Source organism: Nymphalis io, chromosome 11 (genome assembly GCF_905147045.1).
Source record: "Nymphalis io chromosome 11, ilAglIoxx1.1, whole genome shotgun sequence".
NCBI classification, from domain to species: domain Eukaryota; kingdom Metazoa; phylum Arthropoda; class Insecta; order Lepidoptera; family Nymphalidae; genus Nymphalis; species Nymphalis io.
In genome coordinates, this window is record NC_065898.1 from 5064911 (window position 1) to 5090711 (window position 25801).

A 25801-nucleotide genomic window follows, 5' to 3' on the forward strand; every position below is an offset into this window, starting at 1 on the left:
AATTTCTAAAGGCCCAATTTGCCTTTTTAAATCGGACATATCAAAATAAACAAACAAAATTGGCTTTTTTATTTATTGCACGTATGCTCGTAATTAAAATATATTTTATTTTAGTTCATAAACTTTTACATTTAAGTTAGCATTCATGTTGATAGTTTTTTTAAACGTCTTAAGTGTCGTATCGTATTATGCGAGAGGGCTGAGAGGGTGCAGTTGTGCATGTGCAGACATTTGTGCAATATAATATTTAATGCGCAGTCAGCGGGGAATGGAATTTTTTTAATTGACCTCCGCGGTCAAATTTTGGTCAGATTGATTTATTTAAAGATAACAAAACTATATATTTGATATATTACCTGTTATGCTACACGTCCTGGGAAAGTGTAAAAGTAATGTTTATCATCTTCTTATTTCCAATTTGCAGCCAGCTCGTGTATATCAAATGAATCTCTATATATTTTTAACACATAACGTCTAGACTAATATTATAAATTTGAAAGTAACTCTTCGTGTCTGTCTGTTACACTTTCATGGCTGCGGAACAGCTGAAATAGCTGCGATTTTGAAAAAAAATTGTGTGAAGCAAGCTCAACAAACCTCTTAGGCATCACATAACCTACTTTTTATGTCTAACTCCGATAGTTTATCTATATATATATAATAAAATAATAAACTGACACCATGAAGCATAGGGGTTCCTTTTACAGTTAGTTAGCACTAAGAGACGATTTTTGAAAACTTAACTTAATTTTTTAACTTGGATTCATCATTTTAGATAAAAGAACTTTGGAAATCGGTATTTAACAATTTTTAATTTTAATGAGAGAAGCTGTGTGCGTGCTATTTGTTCTATTTTATTTATAAAATAAACTTTTAGTGATTTTGTGTACAAAAATGGATACAGATTTTTACAAATTTAAAATTAAAGTTATGATAAAATATATAATGATAAATATAACTTTTTGGTAGTGGTGATAGTCTGGGTACCAAGCACTAATCAATTATTGTACCGTCAAACCAATAATTTGTATTTTCGGTAGGTAGTATATAAACCATAAGGAGCGCAACAAATAGTTCCAATAATTGGCTATACATTGGAGATGTATGGAATATTAACTTCCTACCCTGCAAAAATCTCTAGGCTACATTGACCACGTACCATCTTGCCTGTTACTCGCATGTCTTGCTCTATTAAATAACAAAATATATACACATAATATTTATTGAAACAAGAATAATAAATAGGATACTGGATATAAGTCTCAATAATCCGTGGATGTACTTATCAGCACTTATGATGTTATATAAAAAGTATGATTGCATCATTACTTTAAAAAGTACATTCCATTTCAATACCGTACGTTGTGAACTTCAACATAGTTTCGCAAAACAGATATACGTGTTTGAATTATCATTAAAAACGCTGCCTTTAACGATTATACAAATTTAAATCACGCTAACAACAGCGTTACAAAATTCCATCTATTGTTCTTATGTCATAAAGTGCCCATAAAAAATTCTTAAAGCGATAATTCTATCATTTGTAATCGCTTCCACGACTCGGCACACGGACCACACGTGCGCCCACATCTCATTAATTCAATCGATATGCCCTCACTGAAACATTATGCTACAAACACTGACAATTCTTTATAGCTCATCGTTCTGATTACTATTTGCTTATATTAGGTATGTTTCAATACTTTCTAATTCTAGTTAGCTTCACACCCAGCTTTAACTTGCGTATTTGCTCGCGTATAATAGATAATATTTTACTTCTAGAAACGAGTAAGTTTTATGAGTTGTATATATAAGTATAGTTATGAGTTGCAAGTAAGTTTTATAAGACTATGAGTGTGTGAAGGGGGTCTTAGGTAAACAATGTCCTTTTCTGTATCCCTGACAACGCGCATGACTTGAAAGCGTAACGAACATACTCACTTTCACATTAATAATATAGTAACGATTTACGTAATATACAAACAAACAATATATTGAGACCTGAATCAAATATATTGAGTAAAGACACAATGCAAAAAATGAGAAAAAGTTGTATTTGAATTAAAAGAAATCATATAGTCTTTAAGAAAAACCAACATTTTTTTTTTATTTGAAGATGGCGAGTACATTAACTTTATATAAATTCCAATGTTGACATGCTAACAGATAACTTAACGCCATGATAGTATTGAATAGAAAACGTCAATCTTGAAATATAAAAGCAATAAATTAGTAACAATATTGAAAATACTTGGTGAAATATATGTATTCGAAAATACAAAAGAACCTACTTGAAGTATCGGTGCCTTCCTAATGACGACTGAGCTCAAACATTAAAAATACATTAACTTTCTGAATAAAGGCTATACATATACTACACTATATGATTTACTGAACATGATTATTCCAATCATTTAAAAAAATAGGACGAAGATGCCTAAGGGAACATTGTACAGATCGATTTGATGTTTGAAGTTTTTTCTCTCTTCATCTATTTTCTGTCGCTAACCGCGGGGACACGACCCCGCATGACGTCATTCTTCAGATGAATGAACATCTACTCCCTAACCCCCGAGCTCCACCAAACGGTCACTTTTGTACAAACGACGAGCTCGGATATCAAACCCGCACCATCTGCTCTCTTTTAACAATAGTTATTATTATCTGATGAAATAATTGTACTTATATCAATACGATTTTGTGATTAATATTATTACCACAAACAAATATAGAAGTAAAAGAAGACGTTGAAGCGATTAACATTGAAAGTCTGGTTGTGTTTTTTATTTCAAATACAAGAAAGGGTACACACTTGAACGAATACCGTATTTGGTATAGAGTGAATCATCCGGCTCGGACGTGTACTTATACAACTGTTCAAACATGCATATAAGGGAGAAACAAAATCGATCGGGCCCTGATCTCGTGGATATTGATCGATGAAGTTGCTTCAAGACGGAAACATTGTAAGAAATAAGGAGTTAATTTCATTTATAAAAAACGTATAGAAAAGAGAAAACGGAATTTATATAAAAATGTTTATTGTACTTACAATCGTTTCAGTAGCATAATAATTTATAAGATATATTTTTTATAATGTTACCAGTGCAAAAAATGTATATTTAAATTTAAACTCATAATAATAGCTGAGACTTGAATATTTGAACAATAATTTTGATATCGTAAATCAAAGTTTCCGATCAACGATAATAGTCCAGTTATTAATAACTTTACAAAATCAATTAAAAACTCATAGAAGTCAACTTATAATTTATAAATTTTTAGAAATTATTGAAGATATTTTAGAATTTAAAAGTTCTCGGATTCTGAATTGGGTTGTCTGTGCCTCCCCAAAATGTTAACTCTCACTTAGACAGTGATGATTTTTAAAAAACATGCAGACAAAGATCACGCAACAAAAAGCAACTACTCATAATGTTAACGGAACAATGATAAAATCCTTGTCCGAGCGTGGTACATGTAGTAGCGCCTTGACCTTCCGCAGCCGGTCTGTGACCGCATGCAAACAAGTACGACGATAAACAATGTTTCCACAATAGTGTTTTTGACTATCCTGTGTTCAATTGTCATCAAGATGTTGTCGGTATACTTAAACGATGAAATACAATTTCATAATAAAAAACTAATCAATTTATATTTCAATAACGCGCCTTTAACGTGATTTCTTTCTAAAAAACATTATGACAAACACAGGCGAATCTTGTCGAAAACGGTTTTAATTTATTCCAACGGTAACTACTGCGTTCCTCTACATAATATTGGGTTCGATAAGATCTATACAAATTTATTTCATCCAAAAATTCGTAATTGACACAGTTTTGGTTTCGCCGAAAAATCGATGTCACTTTTCGCTTATCCATTAGAAAGGGTACACAAGATTATGAAGCTAATAGATCGTGTGCGTTGATACAAATTCGTGTCAGTACGCTAGTGAAACATTGACATACATCTACTTTCATATCATAACGGCGTATTACAAATAGTCACAGCTGTGAAACTATATTTTTTGTTTCGTCCTTTCGAGGCAACCAACAGTGTAAGGTTAATATTACGGAGCACTTAACTATCCGATGTGTCTGGTCTACTTTATCCTAATTTCTCTTTTTATTTTATTTGGGGTGGGGCGTTACTACATTTTTTTGTTTTCTTTTCTTTGCAGTTAATGTCCGCTGCACCCGTGTAGTGTTTGGCTGGCAGGGTGATGGCTACAGATGACCTTTTAGTGGTATTTCTTTGTGATTAGTGTTTGTGAGTTGTTGGCGAGTTAACGACTAGTGTTGTGTGGTGTAGTCATTTTTATCAGTGATGTGAAAGTCTATGGAAGTGTCAGGGCATACTCGGAATGTTCACGAAGCACGGCAAGGCTCCTGAGCGGTGCCACCACCCCTCACATAGGAGTTGCAAGAAGAAAAAACAACCCCCACACACACCCTGGAAGTACTTGATGAATTGCCCACTCGTTAGAAAATGTTTTGGTATAGTATTTTTTTATTTCTGATTTTATTTTATTTCAATTTTGTTTTTTAATTTTCAAGAAAATGGATATTTATAAGTTACATACTACTGTTTAATACTCCGTTTTAAATAAACGTAAGCAATTTAAACGATTCTCAGTAGAATATGATTACAAAGAAGTGTAAAAAAAAACTCTTTAATTGTGATATATTGGAAACAATATAATGAATTGAAGAATATTCAAATCGGTATTTCGAGCACACAGTAACCTTCGCACATAAACTGAAAGAAAACACTGGAAAATTCCATTTTGATAATTACACTAATACGACGCACGACCTTGAATGTTGAAAAGGCTAATTGTTTTGAAAAGTGACCGGCTTGTTAGATGAAATAATTTGTAATTTATTTAAATAAAAGTAAAATTACGATCTAGTCTTAATTCTATACGTATTTATGTAGTTTTGTTTCTCAATAGAGTTAAATGGCTATTAATGGGTTAATGTGTGTACAACTTTATTGACGTGTTTGTTTAAAGAAATATAAAAATTAACATTTGTTTATTATATTAGCTGAAATTTTACTGAAAGTCTTTGATTGACTGCCTTTAAACATTGAAATATTTAATGATTCCTTTTAATGTGAAAGGTTTCACCATTAATTCGATAAAAATCGATTAATTAATTGTCGCTTACACGACATGTTCGAGTAATTGAGAATTGTCTTATTGTATTGTTTTCTTAGAATAAAAGTTTTAAGTAAGTGTACAAGTCGACATTATTGTCTATTATTATTATTTCTAGTAGTCAATTATCCTTATAATTAAATAGGTTTGTTATGGTGATAGGTATATCATGGAAATCTCAAACGGTCGGTTGATGAACGTACCCGACCTTGCGGCGGCATTCCGTGACGTTAGGACTTATCGTCCGATTTGTTGTTGGATTTATCTTCAAGTCGAATGTAAGATTCCGAAGGATCCTTTTTTATAAATCTTATAACGAAATTTCTTCAGCTGTGTAATTATATAAATATTCAGTGACTCTACATATTGATGTTGGTTGTATTTTCGATGGTATTATGTTATCGAATGACATTTCATACGAATTTTAAATTTAATTTTCATTTTTTTTTCATTACTGATGTATATGGTTTTCATATACAAAATCTGTTTAATATGTTAGCGGCTAGTTGAATTCAAACAAAATATTTATATTATGTTTTGATTTATGAAATTGTTATCAAAAAAAGTAATTTTACGTGATGATTGTGTATAATTATTTATGAATTGGTAATATTAAGTTCTAATATTTATTTTACCTACCGTAACCGTACCGTAACAGCCTGTGAATATCCCACTGCTGGGCTAAAGGCCTCCTCTCCTCTTTTTGAGGAGAAGGTTTAGAGCTTATTCCACCACGCTGCTCCAATGCGGGTTGGTAGAATTCACATGTGGCAGAACTTCAGTGAAATTAGACACATGCAGGTTTCCTCACGATGTTTTCCTTCACCGTAAAGCACGAGATGAATTATAATCACAAATTAAGCACATGAAAATTCAGTGGTGCTTGCCCGGGTTTGAACCCACGATCATCGGTTAAGATTCACGCGTTCTTACCACTGGGCCATCTCGGCTTTTTTTTTATTTTACCTAAGGCCTAATAATTAATGATTCCTTCTTAGTGATAAGTGTTTGTTCGTCATACCTGTGTAATATACATACATACATACATACATACATACATATAAGAGATACGTATATACAAGCACATAATCTTTTATTTAATCTTTTTTTTTTAAATTTATTATCTATTATATTTTGAGTGAAGTGAATTGAAGTGAGTGAAATAATTTACTGTTTAAAATGCTAAAGATGTGAAATACCTATCAACAAACGCCACATGTCTGCTGTTTTTAACGCAATCAATATCAATGTGTAATACAAATTAGGTATGAGCCAAACATGACACTACACATGGCTACTATTGTCCATTGTCTTAGTAAATTGTATTGACAATGACATCCATTCTTTCGGCGACCTACGGATTTCAAGGATGCTTTTCAAGTCTTATTTTTCCTTACCTTAATCAAACGAACTGTCGGATCTATCGAGACTTGTTCAACCTTTATAGGAGATACGAGTAAATAATAAGAATAAAAAACTTGAAACTTGACTCCTGTCAGACTGTGAGTCATTCGCCCATTCCAAGAATTCTATAGTTCCTGCAGCAAACAACACAAACAAACATGAATAAGTGATTGTAATATCATGATAAATATAAAACGTCACTATTAAAAAAAAACCACGTTTTTAACACCATTGAGAAAATAACATGAATACCCGAGTATTTATTATGTCTAGAAGCAGTTGTCATTATAGGAGGCCAAGGATCATGTGTCTGTGTTTAAACATTTATGCTGTCAACTCTCATAGAATTTTCTCTATAATTGAAACAAGATAAACACTTAAGAGCACTCGGTGATGAAAATAACGTTTTAAAGATATGTCTCTTTAGAACATGATATATACAGGCAACGGTTTATTCTCCAGCGAACTATAATTACGCGTGAGACGATTTCGTAAATAAACTGCTAAGTTAATGCGCTTAACTTTTAACTTTTTCATTTTCCCGACGATTAGTCGCGCAGATTAGTTTAGCAACTTGTTGAGTGAGTTCACTTGTTGCGCTTTGGCAATGACGAGCGTCGCGTCCATCTCGCGTTGGTTGTTTCATTACGTTACATTACCCACAGCCGACGAGCTGTAACTACTAGCTATAGGGAGTCCTCGATACTGGATAGCGTTTTAACGAGATTTTAATGCTTCGACTTGCGAAATTTATTACTTCTGGCGCCACGAACTGGTGTCTTCGGGGATTTGCTTGTAAATTATTTGCCGCGTCACTGGTTTCTTATAAGTAATCGGCAGTGGTATATACTTATTTAAAAGTAGTAATCCTTTTACATTTTTGTTGTTTTCGATTCAAACTCTATCTTGTCTGATTTGTGGTAAATATTAAATATATGCATATGTACATGAAGAACACAAATTATTATATTTATTACCTACTATTATATTATATCTCATACTTTATATAAAAATAATTCCAAAGTTGAAAATTTCCATAGCCATATCGATATTTCGGTTAATATTCCATTCGAAGCGTGTACCTGGGGCGGGCTGGTCACGATTTTTCTCAGATGAATACATTAGACTTGCTTAGTATTCTCGAGTGGCAGGTCAAATTGCGTTGCCTTGTCGCCTTGAGGGACCCATTGCATACTGCACCTCGGAAGAATTACTGCGCTTACAATTCTCATCATTGTCAAGTACTAGACGGGATTTCCTATTTGTTATATTAGGAACTGATTACATTTATTTTCATCAATTTATTTGAGAAACAAAAATAAGTCAGTTTTTTATCTAATAACACATAAGAGAAGCCAAGATGGCTCAGTGATAAGGACACGATAATTTTAACCGAATATTCAAACCGCGAATTGCGAGTTCAAACCGATCGAGCGAAGAGAGAGAACTTTTATGGGCAAAAATCTTGTTTGTATCTCATGTTCGGCGGTATATAAACTCAAAGCCTAATCGAGAATAATGAGATATTTATAGGTTGTGCTTTACTTTTATATAGCAAAAAATATACATCAACATTCAATATGCATATAAAACTGAAAAATTTGTCTGAATGTCTTATGATTATGGCTCTCTAAATCCAATGAAAAACGGACCTTTCGGATCATTCGTGTTCAATAAAGTTTTACATATCTTATATTTTGAAGGAAAATATTATTCCTGCTTCCCCCTTCCTTCTTAAGTCCACGCGAGCTGGTTCTCGATGTCACCGCCTAACTGTGACATCAATTCCATCGCGCACAAAGAAATTTGGCAACTCCTTTCTTTGTCGCACTACCAAAAAATGGAATTCCTTACCAGCTCACGTGTTCCCCTCCTCTTACAACCCGGGTTCCTTCAAACGAGGCGTGAAGAGGCATCTTGCGGGCCGGCAAGGCGGTGACGGCTAGTACAGAACATTCTTCCCGACTGTACTGGCCGTCGTCGCGTTTGGACTCTACTACCACTTACCATCAGGTGGAGTAGAGTCATTTGCCATCCCGGACATATATAAAAAAAAACATTATATATAAAATTCATTATGTACATTTTAGTTTATACATTTACATTACTGATTTATCGCGTCAAATTGACGAAATTATTCATGTCAATTTGATAGGACTAAAACTCAAATTATTATTTCAATATAAAGCATGTTACTGGACTCTTAAAACTCTTTCACTGGTACAAATCCTACCTCATGTAAGTTTGTTTATTTCTAAACGAAGCCAATGTAGTTTACTTGTTATGTAATTATTGCAAATAATACACGGCAGAATCTCAACCAAGGTTTATATAAATCCGATTATTATATGCATATATATGGCTTCCTTTTACATGAAAGTTAATCATATTAATGTGGGAACTATAATAATGTTCGATTTTTATTGTTATTATTTTCAATATTTACCCATACAATAAATAATTTACCTTTATAAATTTTAATTAATTTAAAATAACGTGGCTTACAAGGAATTTTTATCTTATGGGGCTTGTTTAAACTATTGTTACAATAAGCGGTTTTACTGGTGGTAGGACTTTGTGCAAGCTCGTCTGGGAAGGTTACCCCCTACTCATCAGATATTCTACCGCAAAACAGTACTTAGTATTGTTGTGTTCCGGTTTGAAGAGTGAGTGAGCCAGTATAATTGTAGGCACAAGGATCATAACATTTTAGTTCCCAAGGTTGGTGGCGCATTGGCGATGTAAGCGATGGTTAACATTTCTTACAATGCCAATGTCAATGGGCGTTGGTAACCACTTAGCCTGATGCTAAGTCACCAATTTTATAAAAAAAAAACGGAAACTATGTTGACCGACTCGAATCAAGGCTATCTGAGACGTTCGCAAAATTTAAACATTCAATCAACGTAATTGTATTTGCGCAAAATGCGTATTCACTTGCGTTTTATGTTTTATTACTAGACACTACCCGCACAGAATGACTGACCAGTCAGCTTTCATAGCACGTATTGTACCGAGTTTTAAATTAAATATGACTAAATATACATTATATATATATTTATATATATATACATACATATATATACATATATCTGCGATATATCAACTTCAATGTTCTTATTGTTACATAAAAATAAAACAAATAATTCTCAGCTTCATCACACTATGTTCAACAAATTACATAATATAATAATTTACACGGTACTTCAGGTTCATTGACCTTATTGAAATGGTTAACATTTATGTTAGCGACATATCATTATACAAATTGTTATTCATAAAATTTATCTTTAACTCAAATGTGTTTCAAACTAAGCGCCTACTATTGAAGTAAAACACAATTACAGTTGTGTGGATAGATCTTTCGTAACCTCAAATTGCTGTGTTAGAAATTTCATTCACTAATATGCGATCGTTTAAATATTTAAGATTTGAATAAAATTGAATAATATTCAGTTTGTTTTCTTTTATAATATATCCTACATTTAATTATTTTTAATACTTTATAATAGTAATGTGTGAGTGTGCTACGTCGTTCGTGTCAAATTCTTCTTCGACAATTTCTGTTACCAAATCCGTGTATCAGTAAATCAATCAGTAAATTCCTTAAAAATATATCAAAGGTAGTATCTATTCAATATTTCTATGAAAGTTTCTTCTTGTTGTCATTTCGAAATACTTTTTTGTTCAAAGATCGTAACCGCTGAAGTCATTAATTACAATTTGTGTTGTAGTTGCTCTTAATAGCAGTTTAGCGTCTTGCCCACGCGCACTGTGTCAAATGTTCGGCCCGTCGTAAATGCCCTCCACATTCTGTGGCGAGACACTTACCACGCTTTTTCTATTTCTGGGATGTCTCTCATAAAACTGAAGGGCTTAATTCGAAGTTACGTGTAAATGAATATAAAGAAACTAAATCAATCATTAAATTATTTAAAATCGAATATTAAATGAAGAATTAAACTTTAATACGTACGTATACATATAACAAAAAGTATTTACTGCGATTTAGATTCGAACTATTTTCTTTAAAAATAATTGTCTTAAAGTATGTCAGCCTATTTTTTTAAGCATTTAATTCTATTCAATATAGTAACAGTTCGCTCACACTTATATGAATGAAGAAAATGTGTTGTTTTTATTTCCTTCGTACATTTTCGTTTTATTTCATTTCAATCAAACATTTATCATGGTAACCCTAAGGGAGCAACCTTAATTTTCGTATCCCATCAGATAAATTACTTTAGTTGTTGAAACGTGTTCGATCTTGTATATCGAGGCAGGCATGAAGACCGTAAATCGACCTTCGTGTAAATTTTGTTGTAGTAAATTTATTTTTTAAATGTAAATATTTTGTTCGTTGCGTGTATTTTCTGATTTAAAACGTGTGCAGTTTTTGACATCCGATTTAAATTAAATGTAGTTAAATAAACCAAGTTCCTAATTTATTTCTTGTTTTTTTTTTTTATTTTACAATATACAAACGAAAGCGACAGTTACAATGAATATAAATTGATTCTGCTACATGAAATAATGCGGTTTTAAACTTTTTTATTTACAGATACCGTCATAAAGCACTGAAAAAAAAATAGTTTAATGTAAGACCAACCATTATTTATTCTACCGTTAATTCGTATTCTTTTGTTACAGTTAATGAAAAAATAATTATGTTAAGCACGATTAGGAGACTTAAATAACATAAACTGTTTCTAAAATTCAATTGAAAATCACATTAAGCTACAGAATAGAACGTAGGCTTCGTCATCAATCCCTATCAAATCGTAAACTTGAAACAGAAACAGTTGTCCACGGTTCACTGACTGAACGAATGTTTGCTTGCGGGGGAGCGAGGTTGGCATCGATCAAATGATTTACTACTACAACCTCCATTCATGAATGACATTCAAAGCGAGTACACATGACGATTAATCAACGACATTCGTTGTTTTGTATTCACTGTCATTCGTTTCGGCTACTTTCTCCGCTTTGAACATTCTATTTTATCAAATGGGGACGTATGAGAGCTCTCCATTATTTTTCTTGTTTATTCAACTAATATTTTTTTGACTTTCAATAATATATTGTTATCGATAAATTGATGGTCATATGAAAAATATTTTTCTTCAATTAGTTATTGAACTGCTTACTTTGATTGGATTATTAAATTGGAAATCTGTATTCCTATTTCTCTTTAATTATATTTTTGTTTTATTTACAAATTTCAGTGCAGTTTCAATGCTTCAGATTTTTTTTATGCTTAAAAAAATCATATGTATTTTTTAAAATAAATAGTTTTAGTATACAATACAAACATCAGTTTTTGCTCCTAAGATCTTACAGATAAATAAATAATACACACCGTAACTTTTGGTAAATTATCGTAAATTCAGTGGTAATTTAACGCGCATTTATCATGTAATATTATAAGTAAAAACACTGCCAAAGCTCTCGCAGTCAAGGAGATTAAAATCTGCATAACTGATGCCTCTGTTGATTAAGAGGCACAAAAGCGATTTTCGCGGTCGAATATTGTTACTTTTGATAAAATATCTTGTAGCTATTTGTTGTTGAATATAAATTTCTGAATTTAAAATATTGGCTTCGTATTTGACTTTTAAATATATTTTTTTATCTTAATCGCCTAGTATAATATTATGTTACATAGTTTAATTATGTAAAAATCGCTTTTGAAGCGAATAAGCGGCGTTTCTACACATTGATGATAGTTTTACGAAGACAGAATGGCGTAAAATGATCAAGGATAATATTTCTTATATCATAATAATCAATATTTGCATGTGTTTAATATTCAGGTATATGTACAAAAGACAAATGTTTTCATACTTAGTATATACGTACATAAAGTTTACTTATTTAATTAATACCTATATTAAAATATCATTAATGAATAAATAATATTACCCAACAAAGGATTAAATGGATGATAAATAAAACTTAAATAAGACGTAAAAAAAGAACTAAATAAAAGTAAATAGGTAAAAAGTAAAATATCTTAAAATTAAAATAAAAAAAAACAATAAATAATATGAATATTATAAAGGTGTTAACAATCAAAAATTAATAGTGAGATTTATATAAAAATCTGGACCGAATACATTATATTAGAATTTATAATACAAGATAATATCATTATTTAAATTAAAACTTTGTCGTGTCGACTCGCCGGCGCGGAGCATGCGCCGGAATACCCACTAAAAAACCAGCGGTACCCACACCGCCTTTTTGAGGGGCGTCACAGGATCGCTTGCGCATACTACCATGACGCCCCGACGGTTGGCCTTCCTCTGCAGGCCTCCAAATCCTGGGGGTTCTCAGGGTACAAAGACCCCCTAACCCCGGCAACCCTAAACCCCCTAAACGGCGGGAGGAGAAGATGCGTATAACGCTGACGCCTTCTGCGAGTCAGCGGAGGCCCTCTCCTCACGCTCCCGCTCCGCTCCCTCCTTATGCGACATGACATTTTCGTAGAAGGAGACCGTCTCCAACCAGCACCTCTCGCTACCAAACATGGCGTTTATCACACTCGGCAGTGAAAGGTCTTCACCGGCTAAGGCCGCCAGGGACAGGCGCTGAGGTCCCCAAGCGGCACACTCCATCAGAGTGTGGCACGCTGTGTCCGAAGGCGCACCACACTCATGGCAGGAGGGTGTCACCTCCCGCCTCGCTATCCGGTGCAGGTACTTACCGAAACAACCGTGTCCAGTAAGTACCTGCGTCAGCCTCATTGTGAGTGTGCCGTGACTCCGTTCCACCCAGCGACTCAAGTAAGGGCGGTTCGCCTCCACTGTCACTAGGCCTGCCGAGGGGGACCTCAGGTCCTCCTCCCACCTGCGAATCAAGGCTCGCTGGGCTAGGGCCCTGACTCGCTCAACCTCCGCCTGGACGGACGCCGCTTGACCTCGTTTCCACCCGGAACCGGTGCACTTCCGCAAGTACCTCCGTCTGGAGTTCCCAGGGCGGATCGCTCGCGAGAAGTGTCGGTGCCGTCCATGACACCGTACGGTACCCACGTATCGCTCTCACCGCTATAACTCTCCGCAGAAGAGCTCTGTTACGAACGGTGAGAGCATCCACCCAAAGGGGTGCACCGTACAACGCCATGGAGCGTACCACTCCAGCGTATACACGCCGACATGGGGTTTCCGGCCCTCCTACATTCGGTAGGAGGCGGCCCAGGGCGGCAGCAGCGCTTATAAGCTTCGGGCCGAGTGGGATAAAATGCTGCCTGAAGCTCCATCGTCCGTCCAGGATCAGGCCCAGATACCTCACCGTCCAAGGGACGGTGATAGACGCCCCTCGAGGGGGACCCCGACGTGGACCGTGGAATAGGAGGGCCTCTGTTTTTGTGACAGAGACCCTCAAGTCCAGCATCCCAATCCGGTCCATTAAACAAAATACCTACTTACCTTATATCTTTATCTTATATCTTTGTACCTAATCGGCTTATCTACGTATATCTAATGTACTTAATGTTAATTTTTGATGGCGGTTAGGTCCATAATTAATTTTATTGATTGAGTATTTATTTTAAAGTAGTTTAATATGGAGCGGTTCCCCGAGGCGACAAAGTTTTAATTTAGATAAATTTATTATCTTGTACTATTAAATTTTCTTTAAACATAGTCTAAAACATTTTCGACTAAGAAATCTTTCAAACAAAAGCAACTAAACGAACATCAGTTCATCGGTACGAGAGCTACGATCACATGTAGACAGACAAACAGAGATACAGACACTCACGTCAATCTTATAACACCCCTCGTTTAGTGTTGGGGTATAAAAAGTGCGGAGTTTGTGCTCATGGTTATGTTTATTTTTATTAAAATTAAATTTAATTAAAAATTTCTTCACTTTTATCTATTAATATACCTATGTTATTTATTTAGCAGAAGAGAGTAATTAATTAGTTTATTTTGGTTTATGTTGGTTCTTTTGGGTAGAATATATATATTCTAAACCGACGGTAGCTTGAAATTTAATATAATCTTGATTTTTTTTATTAAATAGGAATTGTAAGACTCTACTTGAATAAAGCATATTTTTATTGGGATAATCAACGCAAATTTATAAAAAGTAGTTTATAACAAAACCAGCTAGTATCGAATCGAATATGACGTATCGAAATAATCAAAAGGTGAATAACTAGTTCTGTCGGAGTGGCGTAAACGTGTCGATGATTGTTATGGAGATATAGTGTTTGTGGCGCTGGAGGTGGCTGATGGAGTCTCGGACGAGGTAGCGCCTGCATGGGGCAGACGGCGAGCATGTGTCGCATCCACGGATCATGTCTCCATCACAAGAAAAGTACGTATGCTGGCATGTCTTAGCAATGAACCAGATACTAATTATTATTATAGATAATTTTTAATATGCAAATAGAGTGTCAAAAATGATATTCAAAGAACATTTTAATACCTGAAATAAAAATATTCAAAAATAGCTACAAAAGTTTAAATTATAATATAAGATAAGATAAGTATAATCCTTTAATTGATGACATTAAATTAACATAATATTATCATAATTTATTTATGATGATCAGAAGTCAAAACCGGTGTACATATAAACTTTGCATTTATGTGTATTGTAAAACAAAGTAAAGTAACAACAGCCTGTAAATCTCTGTGACCCACTGCTGTGCCCCGTCTTTCCTGGTGGTGACCACTTAACATCAGGTGGCCCGTCCGTTTACCTATAACATAAAAACCATGATATTATGGTCGACGGTGAAGAATAACTCTTCATCGCCGACCATTATATTTATTATATTTTTTAAAATCTAATTATTATTATTTTATTATAAAAACAAATAAACAAATTGAAAGTTCAGTTGTGCTTGCACGGGCCTGAACCCGCATTCTTGGGCTATGAACGGCTCGTAAAACACTATTAAGTGATTTCAATATTTTAACGTAACAATTGTTTAGCCGTCTTGCTATTCACTGCGCGAAGTATTAAATATCGTATAAATAAATCATTACACGTAATAATGACAAAGGAATTTTACATTGAACAATGTAAAAGTTACTTATATAAAATTGAATTCACAAATATGAGATCAAGTCGCTAATGTGATAAGTGAAAGCTACTATATGATCGTTTTAAATTTGCTTGTCATGTAACTATTTTTAGTACCACAGACACCTTATTGTTATCGTTTTATATTCAAATCGGTTTGCATAAACAATTGACGAGAAATCTGCATGGTTGTTAATCTTCAGAAATTATTATCGCAATGATATCTATACTCATATTATAAATGCGAAAGTAGCTCTGTCTGTCTGTTAGGCTTTCACGGCTAAGTTATTGAACCGATTTTGATGAAATTTTGATATAAAGCAAGCTTGAACCCCAAGGCTACATAGGCTACTTTTTCACTACTCTCTATTTTTATACGTCGGTTAAGGCGCGGATGAAAACTAGTATTTATTAAATCAATTTGTTTAAATTTTTACGAACATTACTGTCAGATTTTGATTTTGTTTTCTTAACATATATTTTAATTGTATTTGAGATAATCTGTCACTGTTTGTGAAATTGGAAATAGATTTTATATACTGGATTTTTTGTTTATAAGATTTAATCAGGAGTGCGATTCTTAAGCTCGATGCTCACGCGTGAAATGTTGACAACCGACTTATGATGATATACTATTTTGATGTGTGTATTCTTGTAATTTCGTTATCATTATGGTCAATTTCGCATATCACTTTCTGACATTTAACGACCGTTTTTTGCGATGAGTTTTTTTTTTTTACAGAATACTCGTGTAGGTAAATGACTTACACATTTTTGCATATGTCGTACACATTGACATTAATATCGTATACAACCCAATAATATTTTTAGTACAATTTAAAGAGAAAAATACATATATACATAATCACTACATATTATTATAAAACAAACTGTCCACATGTCACGTCTGTCTGAACGCGATAAAATCAAAAACTTAATAACAGCCTGTGAATGTCCCACTGCTGGGCTAAGGCCTCCTCCCCCTTTTTGAGGAGAAGGTTTTGGAGCTTATTCCACTATGCTGCTCCAATGCGGGTTGGTGGAAAGCACATGTGGCAGAATTTCAGTGAAATTAGACACATGCAACCTGCATCCTCACGATGTTTTCCTTCACCGTAAAGCACGAGATGAATTATAAACACAAATTAAGCCTATGCAAATTCAGTAGTACTTGCCCGGGTTTGAACCCACGATCATCGGTTAAGATTCACGCGCTCTTACCACTGGGCCATCTCGGCTTATTAAACATAAAAGTTACCGAACGAATTTTCATACGGTTTTCATCAATGGAGTGATTCATAGGGAAAACTTAGTTGTATAATTTATAAAAGCTTAGTGGAGTGACTATGACTTTGAACGCGTCGTAAAAAACTGAACCGACCGGGGCTTTCATGGCGTGCAGCGTGTTAACCAATAGAGTTTTATGTATAACGATATATACGTTTCATATAGAGCCTTATACTACCCGTACGAATACGTGTAGCAAGTAATTATATAAAATTTAACGTGTCCGTCAGTGTGTTAGTAATTATATAAAATATAAAATTTTACACTCTTATACTAGTATGTTTGTAACCGAATCCTCTGATAAATGCATCAAAAGGGTAATCGTGCTGACTCTGCCAATTACAGACCCATCTCGGTTACGTCCTGGCTCCTGACGTACCTGGAAGCCAATGATATTCTCAGTGACCAGTACGGGTTTCGCCGAAACCGGTCCACTGGTGATCTTCTGGTGTACGTCACACACATCTGGAGTGAGGCCATCGAGAAACACGGGGAGGCATTTGCTGTTTCTTTGGATATGTCGAAGGCCTTTGATAGGGTTTGGCATGACGGCCTTATCAGCAAGCTTCCTGCATATGGCCTGCCTGCTGGCCTGTGTGCGTGGATTTCAGACTTCCTGAGGAATCGATTGTTACGAGCGGTGGTTAATAGCCACTCGTCGGATCAAATGGCTATAAATACTGGCGTTCCCCAGGGGTCAGTGCTCTCGGCGACACTATTTCTCCTACACATTAATGATCTGCTGATGCCCGGTATCCATGGGTACGCAGATGATTGCACAGTCGTCGAGACCTACAAGTCCAACGCGCGAGCTAGTGTGGCCCAAATCCAGGCTCAGAGAGAGTCCACGGTAGAGCGCCTGAGCGTGCCCCTTAAGGCAGTGTCCGATTGGGGCGATGCCAATTTGGTCATGTTCAATGCATCTAAGACGCAGGTGTGTTTATTTTCCGCCAAAAAGAGGGAATTCCAGCTACTGGATTTGGTATATTATCCTATGTTAATTTAAGATACTTAAAAGTGTTCATCGTATGTTCACTTCATTCATTTCATCACTTCACTTCTAAATGTGAAAGTCTAATAAAAGTTTACAAGTATGTATTTTTGCGTATTACATTAATTTATCAACATTAATCAATCAATCAAAAAAATATCTATTCAGTGTGTTATTCTAACAGTATTTAATTAAATTTAAAGTTACCACCGACTGGTTCGGAATATAGATTCTACCGATAAGAACCGACAAGAAACTCAGTAGTGAACTCTTTTTCACCGTTTTAATTACATATAGCTAAATACACATCCTGCTTGCAAATTTATTAAATTTATTTAGTTTTATATTCTGATTTATCCATATTATATATTGTTTCGAATGATATTTATACTGTTTTATATACAAGGAAAACTGATAGTGTGTTACATAATGGGATAATATTTTATCGTCTTACATATTTATAAATCTTTCTTACAGGACATAACATTACCGAATACAATACATATTAAATACCCATCCCGATCTCTTACAGGTAAATAAGGTTAAAAGTTTATGATTCTAACTTATATACAGCGTACATATAAAATTCCTTCCCGTTGAAGGTCATCTAAAAATTTCTAATTTGTGTCAGTTAGGACAAATGATTAAATAAATATAAATAATAATAATCAATTGCGTCTATTGCAGTCCACTGTGTCAAATTATACTAAAATTACTTCCAACATTCATATTAGGCCATATTCTGATGGGTATTAGTCCATCTGGTGAAATGTCGAGCCCTATTACTACCAGTTCTGAAATACCATTCTGATTCAATGGCTATCAGTTGTAGGACTAACTTGATCAGTTCATTGTCACTTCACACTGTCAATTATCCAAGTTACGTCTGATAATCTCATTCCTTATATATCGTTCAAAAATACTCCGACAATAGCTCGCGGCATAAAACGCTGAGCTACCTTGAAGTTATTATATTAGTTTCACTGCTAGTGTACATGTATGTGTATAGTAAATAGTTTATTGAAATAAAGCGGGCTTAATTAATAATATGAAGGTTATTTTTCTTCATCTTACATCAATGGGCAAATGTATCACCCGCCAAACTTACTTAGATTCAAGCCTGTGATGAGATCAATATGTTTTATCTATTGGACCATCTTAAATATTTATTACTAAGAGATCAGGATCCAATGTGTTCGAGCCTACTGTTCATTAATTTGTGAGATCATTATTTCATAACGGTTATAGTTTGTGTGTCAGCAATAAACTATACTAATTCTAGTATTATTTAAAGAACTGCTCCTGATTCGAGTTAAAGTAAAATTGAATATTTTTTTAAATATATATGCGAGACTAAAATAAGATACAACACATACGAACACATACGTAACTAATGTAACACACACACACACACGATACGCGCGCGCACACACTTACAACACTTACAAACACTCCTCTTGTAGTTCAAGATCATTTTTATTTAAAATTGAATGAAATACATTTATTTTTTTGTTATTGTTTTCAAAACATTTCGAAGATTGAATATTGTAGTTCAAATTTCGAATTTCGATGAATCTCATAACTTAGTGATTTCTGAAAAATTGTAATCGCAACAACCTCTAAAAATAATCATAAAAACTTTCAAATAATAATAACATAATGTACGATCTGATCACGGGACGCTTACGCTTACGACTCCAACATTTATTATTTACATTCACAGTAACAATTGGAATTCGCCCAACACATCGTTCATCGACGTTACAATTATTTAGTCGTAACTCGAAGGAGAGAACTATAATTGGGATGTGTGGTATCACTATATATATATGCAAATATCTATGACACTACATCTTGTCAATGAAATAACTCAGTTTAATTAGAACAAAGGCTATTACGGTCAATTTTATTACAATGAATAACGCCAAAAAATCTGTTTTGATTGGCAAGATATTTTACAGAAAACAGTTAAAACAGATTGAAACAATAATAAAAGGAGAATCGTTCTTATTGATAAAGAAAGTAGGCAGTCTTATTGAATGAAATATTATGTCTTTTTTACGCAACCAATGGGCCATAATGCCATTCAGTGTTACTATTTGGGCCCTAAATTGCGGTAGAATAATTGATTGAGTAAAATGTACACTTTAAATTACGAACCTGGAGAGTGGGTCGTGTAACAAGACCTGTGTCTCTTAATTTATAAATACACTGGCCTCCAAAAAAATCGACCCACCTACATTTTTTGTAAAAAAGCTATCGTATGGTTTTAAACTACCACATATTTATATTTTTAAGATTGATAATGAAAAAATGCAATTGTAGGATTGTACAAAAACAGAAACAGTGCGCAAAAAATAGGTTTTTAGGTTAATATGTGACAAAACACGAAAACACAAAATTTTACGCAATTTTATTTTTTTGTGTACAAAACGATTATGCCGTTTGTTTTTAAATTTGGGTGCCTAAATCTTACTTTAATAGGGAGTGTTTCCTCCTCTTGACCTAATCACTGCCTGCATACGCCTATTAAGTGACCTGATGAGCTTTTTAATGTCTTCCTGTGGGGTCCGTTGCCATTCTTCAGTTAGGGCAGCTTCCAGTTGATTCAGGGTTTCTGGAATTGGATTTCGTGCTCGAACCGTACGTTTTAGCTGGTCCCAGAGGTGCTCTATCGGGTTTAAGTCCGGACTATTGGCTGGCCACTGCATAACTGGAATTTCGACTTCCCTGAGATAGTCTTTAACAATTCTAGCGACGTGAGGTCGTGCGTTGTCGTGCATAAGTTGGAAATTATCCCCAATATATCCAGCGTAAGGCATCACATGAGGCTCCTGAATGTCCGTTATGTAAGTTTCAGCATTAACAGCACGATTACGGAAAAAACCAGCTCTGTGCGTCCCGTCAAAGAAATACCTCCCCAAAACATTGTAGAGCCTCCACCAAATTGGACTGTTTCTCGAATGCAACACTGAGAGTAGCGTTCTCCTGGCCTTCGCATGACGTTACGTCGTCCATCAGAGCCTACTAGAGACATTCGGCTTTCATCACTGAACAATACTGTCTCCCATTGGTCCAGTGTCCAATCGACGTGCTGCCTAGCAAATTGTAGTCTTGCTTGTCGATGGGATGCTGTGAGTTTTGGTCCTGTTGCTGGCTTGTGAGGGGTTAAGTTTTGCTCTCGAAGTCTTCTTCTTACAGTATTTTCACTCACAGACACTCCACGACTTTCTAGGAGTCTACCTTGAACGTCAACAGCCGAAAGATGTCGGTTTCTTAAAGACGTCAAACCAATAAAACGGTCATCGGTCGGGTTCGTGACACGCCCCCTGCCAGATCCTGGTCTCCGGCGATACTCCCCAGTCTCCAAGTAGCGTTTGTACACTCTTCGCACCGCTGAACGACTTAATTTTAGTGTTCTAGCCACATTTCGCTGACTTAACCCCTCATGAATAAGAGCTACGACTTGAGCAGCTTCTGCTTCAGTAGTATCCATTTTTTATGTTTAAACTTATTAAAATTATTGTTTCAACAAAGTTTCATACACATAATCAATAATAAACATCGAACCGAGATGACTCCGCGTTAAGAACTGGAAATAAACTAACCATGCACTTTGTGCACAAAGTAACGTTTTCTTATCAATACTTTAAAAATATTCCAAATATCCTCAATAACACTTACAACTCCTCCAAATCAATATCAAGTGGGTAATAAAATGTTAAATGTATGTCCCATAAGTAAAACAATCCACCTAGGTCGTCGCATAGTTAAGATAACAACTTTGTAAGTAAAAAAATACGGGTGGGTCGATTTTTTTGGCGGCCAGTGTATATTTTATTACTGTACATTGTAATTGAGATTTTGTATGATTATACATGTCTCGTATATAATATGCTTTGTTAATCGATTGATTAAATAAATAAAGTCGTGCCTTTTAGACTTAGCTCACCAGTGTTTTTTTCTGGTCCACAAAATAAGGTGAAATAAATATAATATACGGGTATAGAATAACACATTACAATTCATATTTCATAATTATTATTGTTATTCAATAATTGTTCGAGCTTTGTTTGTAATTTATTATGAATTGTGATAAGTCGCGGCGTTTGTACTAGTTGTTATATAGTTAGTTACAAGTGGTTATTAATCATATTCTATTTTCCATAATTGTTATAACATAAGCACGGCTTAACGTATCGCGATAAATTATAATAAGTCTAGCAAACAATTCTCTTTCTATGAATATTTATATTAATAAAAGTGTTCAGTCGAGACTGCTCAATTGTTAGAATACGTGAATCTTAACCGAAGATCACAGTTTCAAAACCGGGTAAGCACAACTGAATTTTCATGTGCGTTTATAATTCATCTCGTGCTTGGCGGTCGAAAACATATTGAAAAAAGTTGAGAAAAGTGTCGAATGAATATCTACATATATATATCCAATTAACTTTATTGGAATGACTTCCAAATCTTCCCCTAAAATTGAGAGGAGGTTTTAACCCAACTGTGAAATATTTATAAACTTTCCTGAACAGTAATTAAAGTTTATTAAATAATTAATAAATATTTGTTAGTATATTTTAATTTTAGAAAAGTAAGTATATCACACAGCAAGCCGAGATGGCCCAGTGGTAAGAATGCGTGAATCTTAACCGATGATCGTGGGTTCAAACCCGAGTGTTATTATAATTCATCTAGTGCTTGACGGTGAGGGAAAACATCGTGAGGAAACCTGCATGTATCGAATTTCACTGAAATTCTGCCACATGTGTATTCCACCAACCCGCCTTGAAGCAGCGTGGTGGAATAAGCTCCAAAACCTTCTCCTCAAAAAGATTACTGTTGCTGTTACACAGCTAATAAAAGTTCAATACTCTTGAAGTGATTTAATCTCTTATTTGCAGCGTCATCTCGCAGATGTATATTTGTAAATAACTGATAATATCTTTAAAGACCCGTTAAAAATGATGCTTGCCTGAAATTAAAACATTTTGCGTAAAAATTGTCATAGTCGATTTGTTAATTTTTTTAAAATTGAATGAACTTACTCGCTGATTCGCTGGTAACAAGTTTTGGTTTGCGGAAATTCAAATACTCGTTTCAATAAGGAAATTGCTGCTTGACCTGTATCTGTGGCCAGATGTTAAATAGAGACGATCAATCAAACAATTATCTAATAGTGATTGTGTCATAAACAATTGACTTGGTATATATTATTTATTACTATACTCTCAATATATATTCAGAAGTTGTTACTCAATTGTCGAAATTTGTATAAAGTTTAAAAGCAGATCAGATGAATAGTCTAGACGCATTCTATACCAACAAAAAAAATATTCATACAATTATGAGTATATAAGCTCTTATCGGTACTCTTGATCGATTTTGAAAATATGATTATTTTTTTTCAAAATCATTTGTTATCTTGATATTTAGTATAAAATTAAGCTTTATGTATATAGATATACATTAAGCTTTACTATAGGTCTCCGTATGGAAGTACTGTAAATATACATATACTTAATTATATATTTATAAATTTTGATTACATAAATACTATAAACGGATAAATACTATGGAGAGTAATACTGTGGAGTTGTCTCCTAATAACATTGAGCAAAGATTATTTTGATATATATATAGAATAGGAAGGCGGACGGCGCATATGGGCCACCTGATGGTTAGTGGTCACCAACGCCCTTAGACATTGGCATTGTAAGAGATGTCAACCATCGCTTACATAGCCAATGCACCACCAACCTTTGGAACTAAGATTTTATGTTCCTTGTGCCTGTAATTACACTGTCTCACTCACCCTTCAAACCGGAACATAACAATACCAAATACTGCTGTTTTGCGGTAGAATATCTGACGAGTGGGTGGTACCTACCCAGACGAGCTTGCACAAAGTCCTACCACCACTGTAGTTATTATAGACTGTTATACATATATAATTTATCCACAAAAACAAATCATATTATTACCACTAAATATTTGATAATAAACGACAATGTATTATTATTATAAAGTCTAATGTATTCGAAGTCGTGAGGGGTTTAATACACACGTATTCACATTTACGAATCTTTTTATCTCTCGTGCAATTTTATGGCTTACAAGTCATAGTCATATAAAATATCGATCGAACCTCAAGTGTTCGGCTATCGCATGTTTATCGTTTCATGTGTATTGTACTTATAACACTCGATTAATCCCGATAGTTAGACCAAAGCCTACAGACACAATATAATATACTATACAAGATCATAATATGTACATTATTATATACTATGACCATATAATAATAGGTCGCATTCGTTTCTATTAGTTCATGTATTTTTTTTTCAAAACGAGCAAAAGATCAATTCTTAAAGAACAAACTCGAAACATACCTAAAACACGATCGAGAAACGTCAGGAAGTGCAATGAAATTGTTTATAATTATAATAACATCTTTAAATCTTTAAATACACGCATCAAAATAGCGTATCACTCTTAAGTTTGTTGTCAATAGTAACGACCGTGTCCATTGCTGTTTGGGGTATATTTAATTGTCGAGCTCCTCTAGCTCCCGTCAGGGTGTTTTTAACAAAATGAGAATACTTATAGTAGCAACACGATATATTTACAACAATGTCGATATAGGTGACGCTGTTGTACAAAATCGTTAATTTGTATCATAACAGTGACAAAAATTGTATAAACATGAAAGTGAAGATGAACTTTTCAACTTCGAAGAGATATCGTTCCGGGGAAGGGTATTCGATTCTATATTAAAATCCCGCACATCATAACTGTATTAATTATTAACCAGCTTAATTAAAAATCTGCACAAAAATCATCGAACTCCTTATCTACGTTTTTATAATTTACATAATCTTGTATAAAATAGTTTTTTCTTATCTATCAATGGTTTTTATAACATAGGCTTTTTATTAAACAATCGGATATGCATGCATCAGTAGAAATAATTAGTTGTTTCAATTTTAAAATACAAGTTTATTTTTTATACGAGATACCTGTTAAACTGAAATGTTTATAAAGACGTTAAGATAACAATTTTATTATCGTTTTTATAACCGATTTGGACCATAACATTGAATATTACTTATGCAAATAAAAATGTATTGATAAAAATCAAGTTAAACTACCTAGGTTGTTACTGCACGTGGGCATATCTACATTAACTACGATATAAACCCGTAAATGTTCGTCTGATGCGTTTATTACCAACCGTATAGCCCGCTGGTTGCTTCTATATCGTTGTATTTATTGGCCATAAGTCTGTTTCCTGTACTGTTTAGAAATAAATTTTCAAGGGACATCTTAATAGCCACTGTTAAAGGTTTATTTTATATAATATAAATAACAGGTATTAATGTCTTTAATGATAAAATATAGTTGTAAATTACTTTCAGATAAATTCACATTACATGCATCCATACATATGTATATATATATTATGATTAGTAGATTTCTTGCTTAGTGTTTATGACTAATCACGTCATCAAAATCTTATAATAAATATTACGTGAAATTCCAGATTATTCGGAAGTCCGAAAGCCCGAAAGTGTTAGTTAAAATCTAACTGCAATATCTCTACATATTATTTATAACATATCATCATCATCATATTCATCCCTCATTAATCCACTGCTGGATAGGCTTCCTCACAGGCGTGCCAATTCTCCCGGTCCTGTGCTAGTCACATCTATTGAGCACCCGTCATTTTCCTAAAATCGTCTGACCATCGGGCGGGTGGTCTGCCCACTGGCCTTTTTGCTCCTCTAGGCCACCACTCCGTGACGACTTTAGTCCACCTTCCGTCTTCTCGTCTGGCCAAGTGTCCAGCCCATCTTCACTTTAACCTCGTGATACGCTTCCCAATATCTTTGACTTTCGTCTTTCGTCGG

General features: G+C 34.2%; 1 protein-coding gene across 9 annotated transcripts in view; it reads left to right on the top strand.

The window, feature by feature from the left end:
- The window catches only part of LOC126771825 (dual 3',5'-cyclic-AMP and -GMP phosphodiesterase 11), a 224166-nt gene that overhangs the window by 86893 nt on the left and 111472 nt on the right, over nt 1–25801 (top strand). For 2 of the 9 annotated variants that reach the window (XM_050491937.1, XM_050491936.1), the window contains one exon: nt 4181–4496. The exons of 4 other annotated variants lie outside the window; for them this stretch is intronic. In XM_050491937.1, coding sequence (XP_050347894.1) covers nt 4364–4496 — 133 coding nt within the window. In that variant the 5' untranslated portion in view covers nt 4181–4363. Of the gene's footprint in view, nt 1–4180; nt 4497–14720; nt 14891–25801 lie in introns of all 9 variants that reach the window. 3 more of the 9 variants (XM_050491938.1, XM_050491939.1, XM_050491940.1) reach the window with 3 other exon arrangements.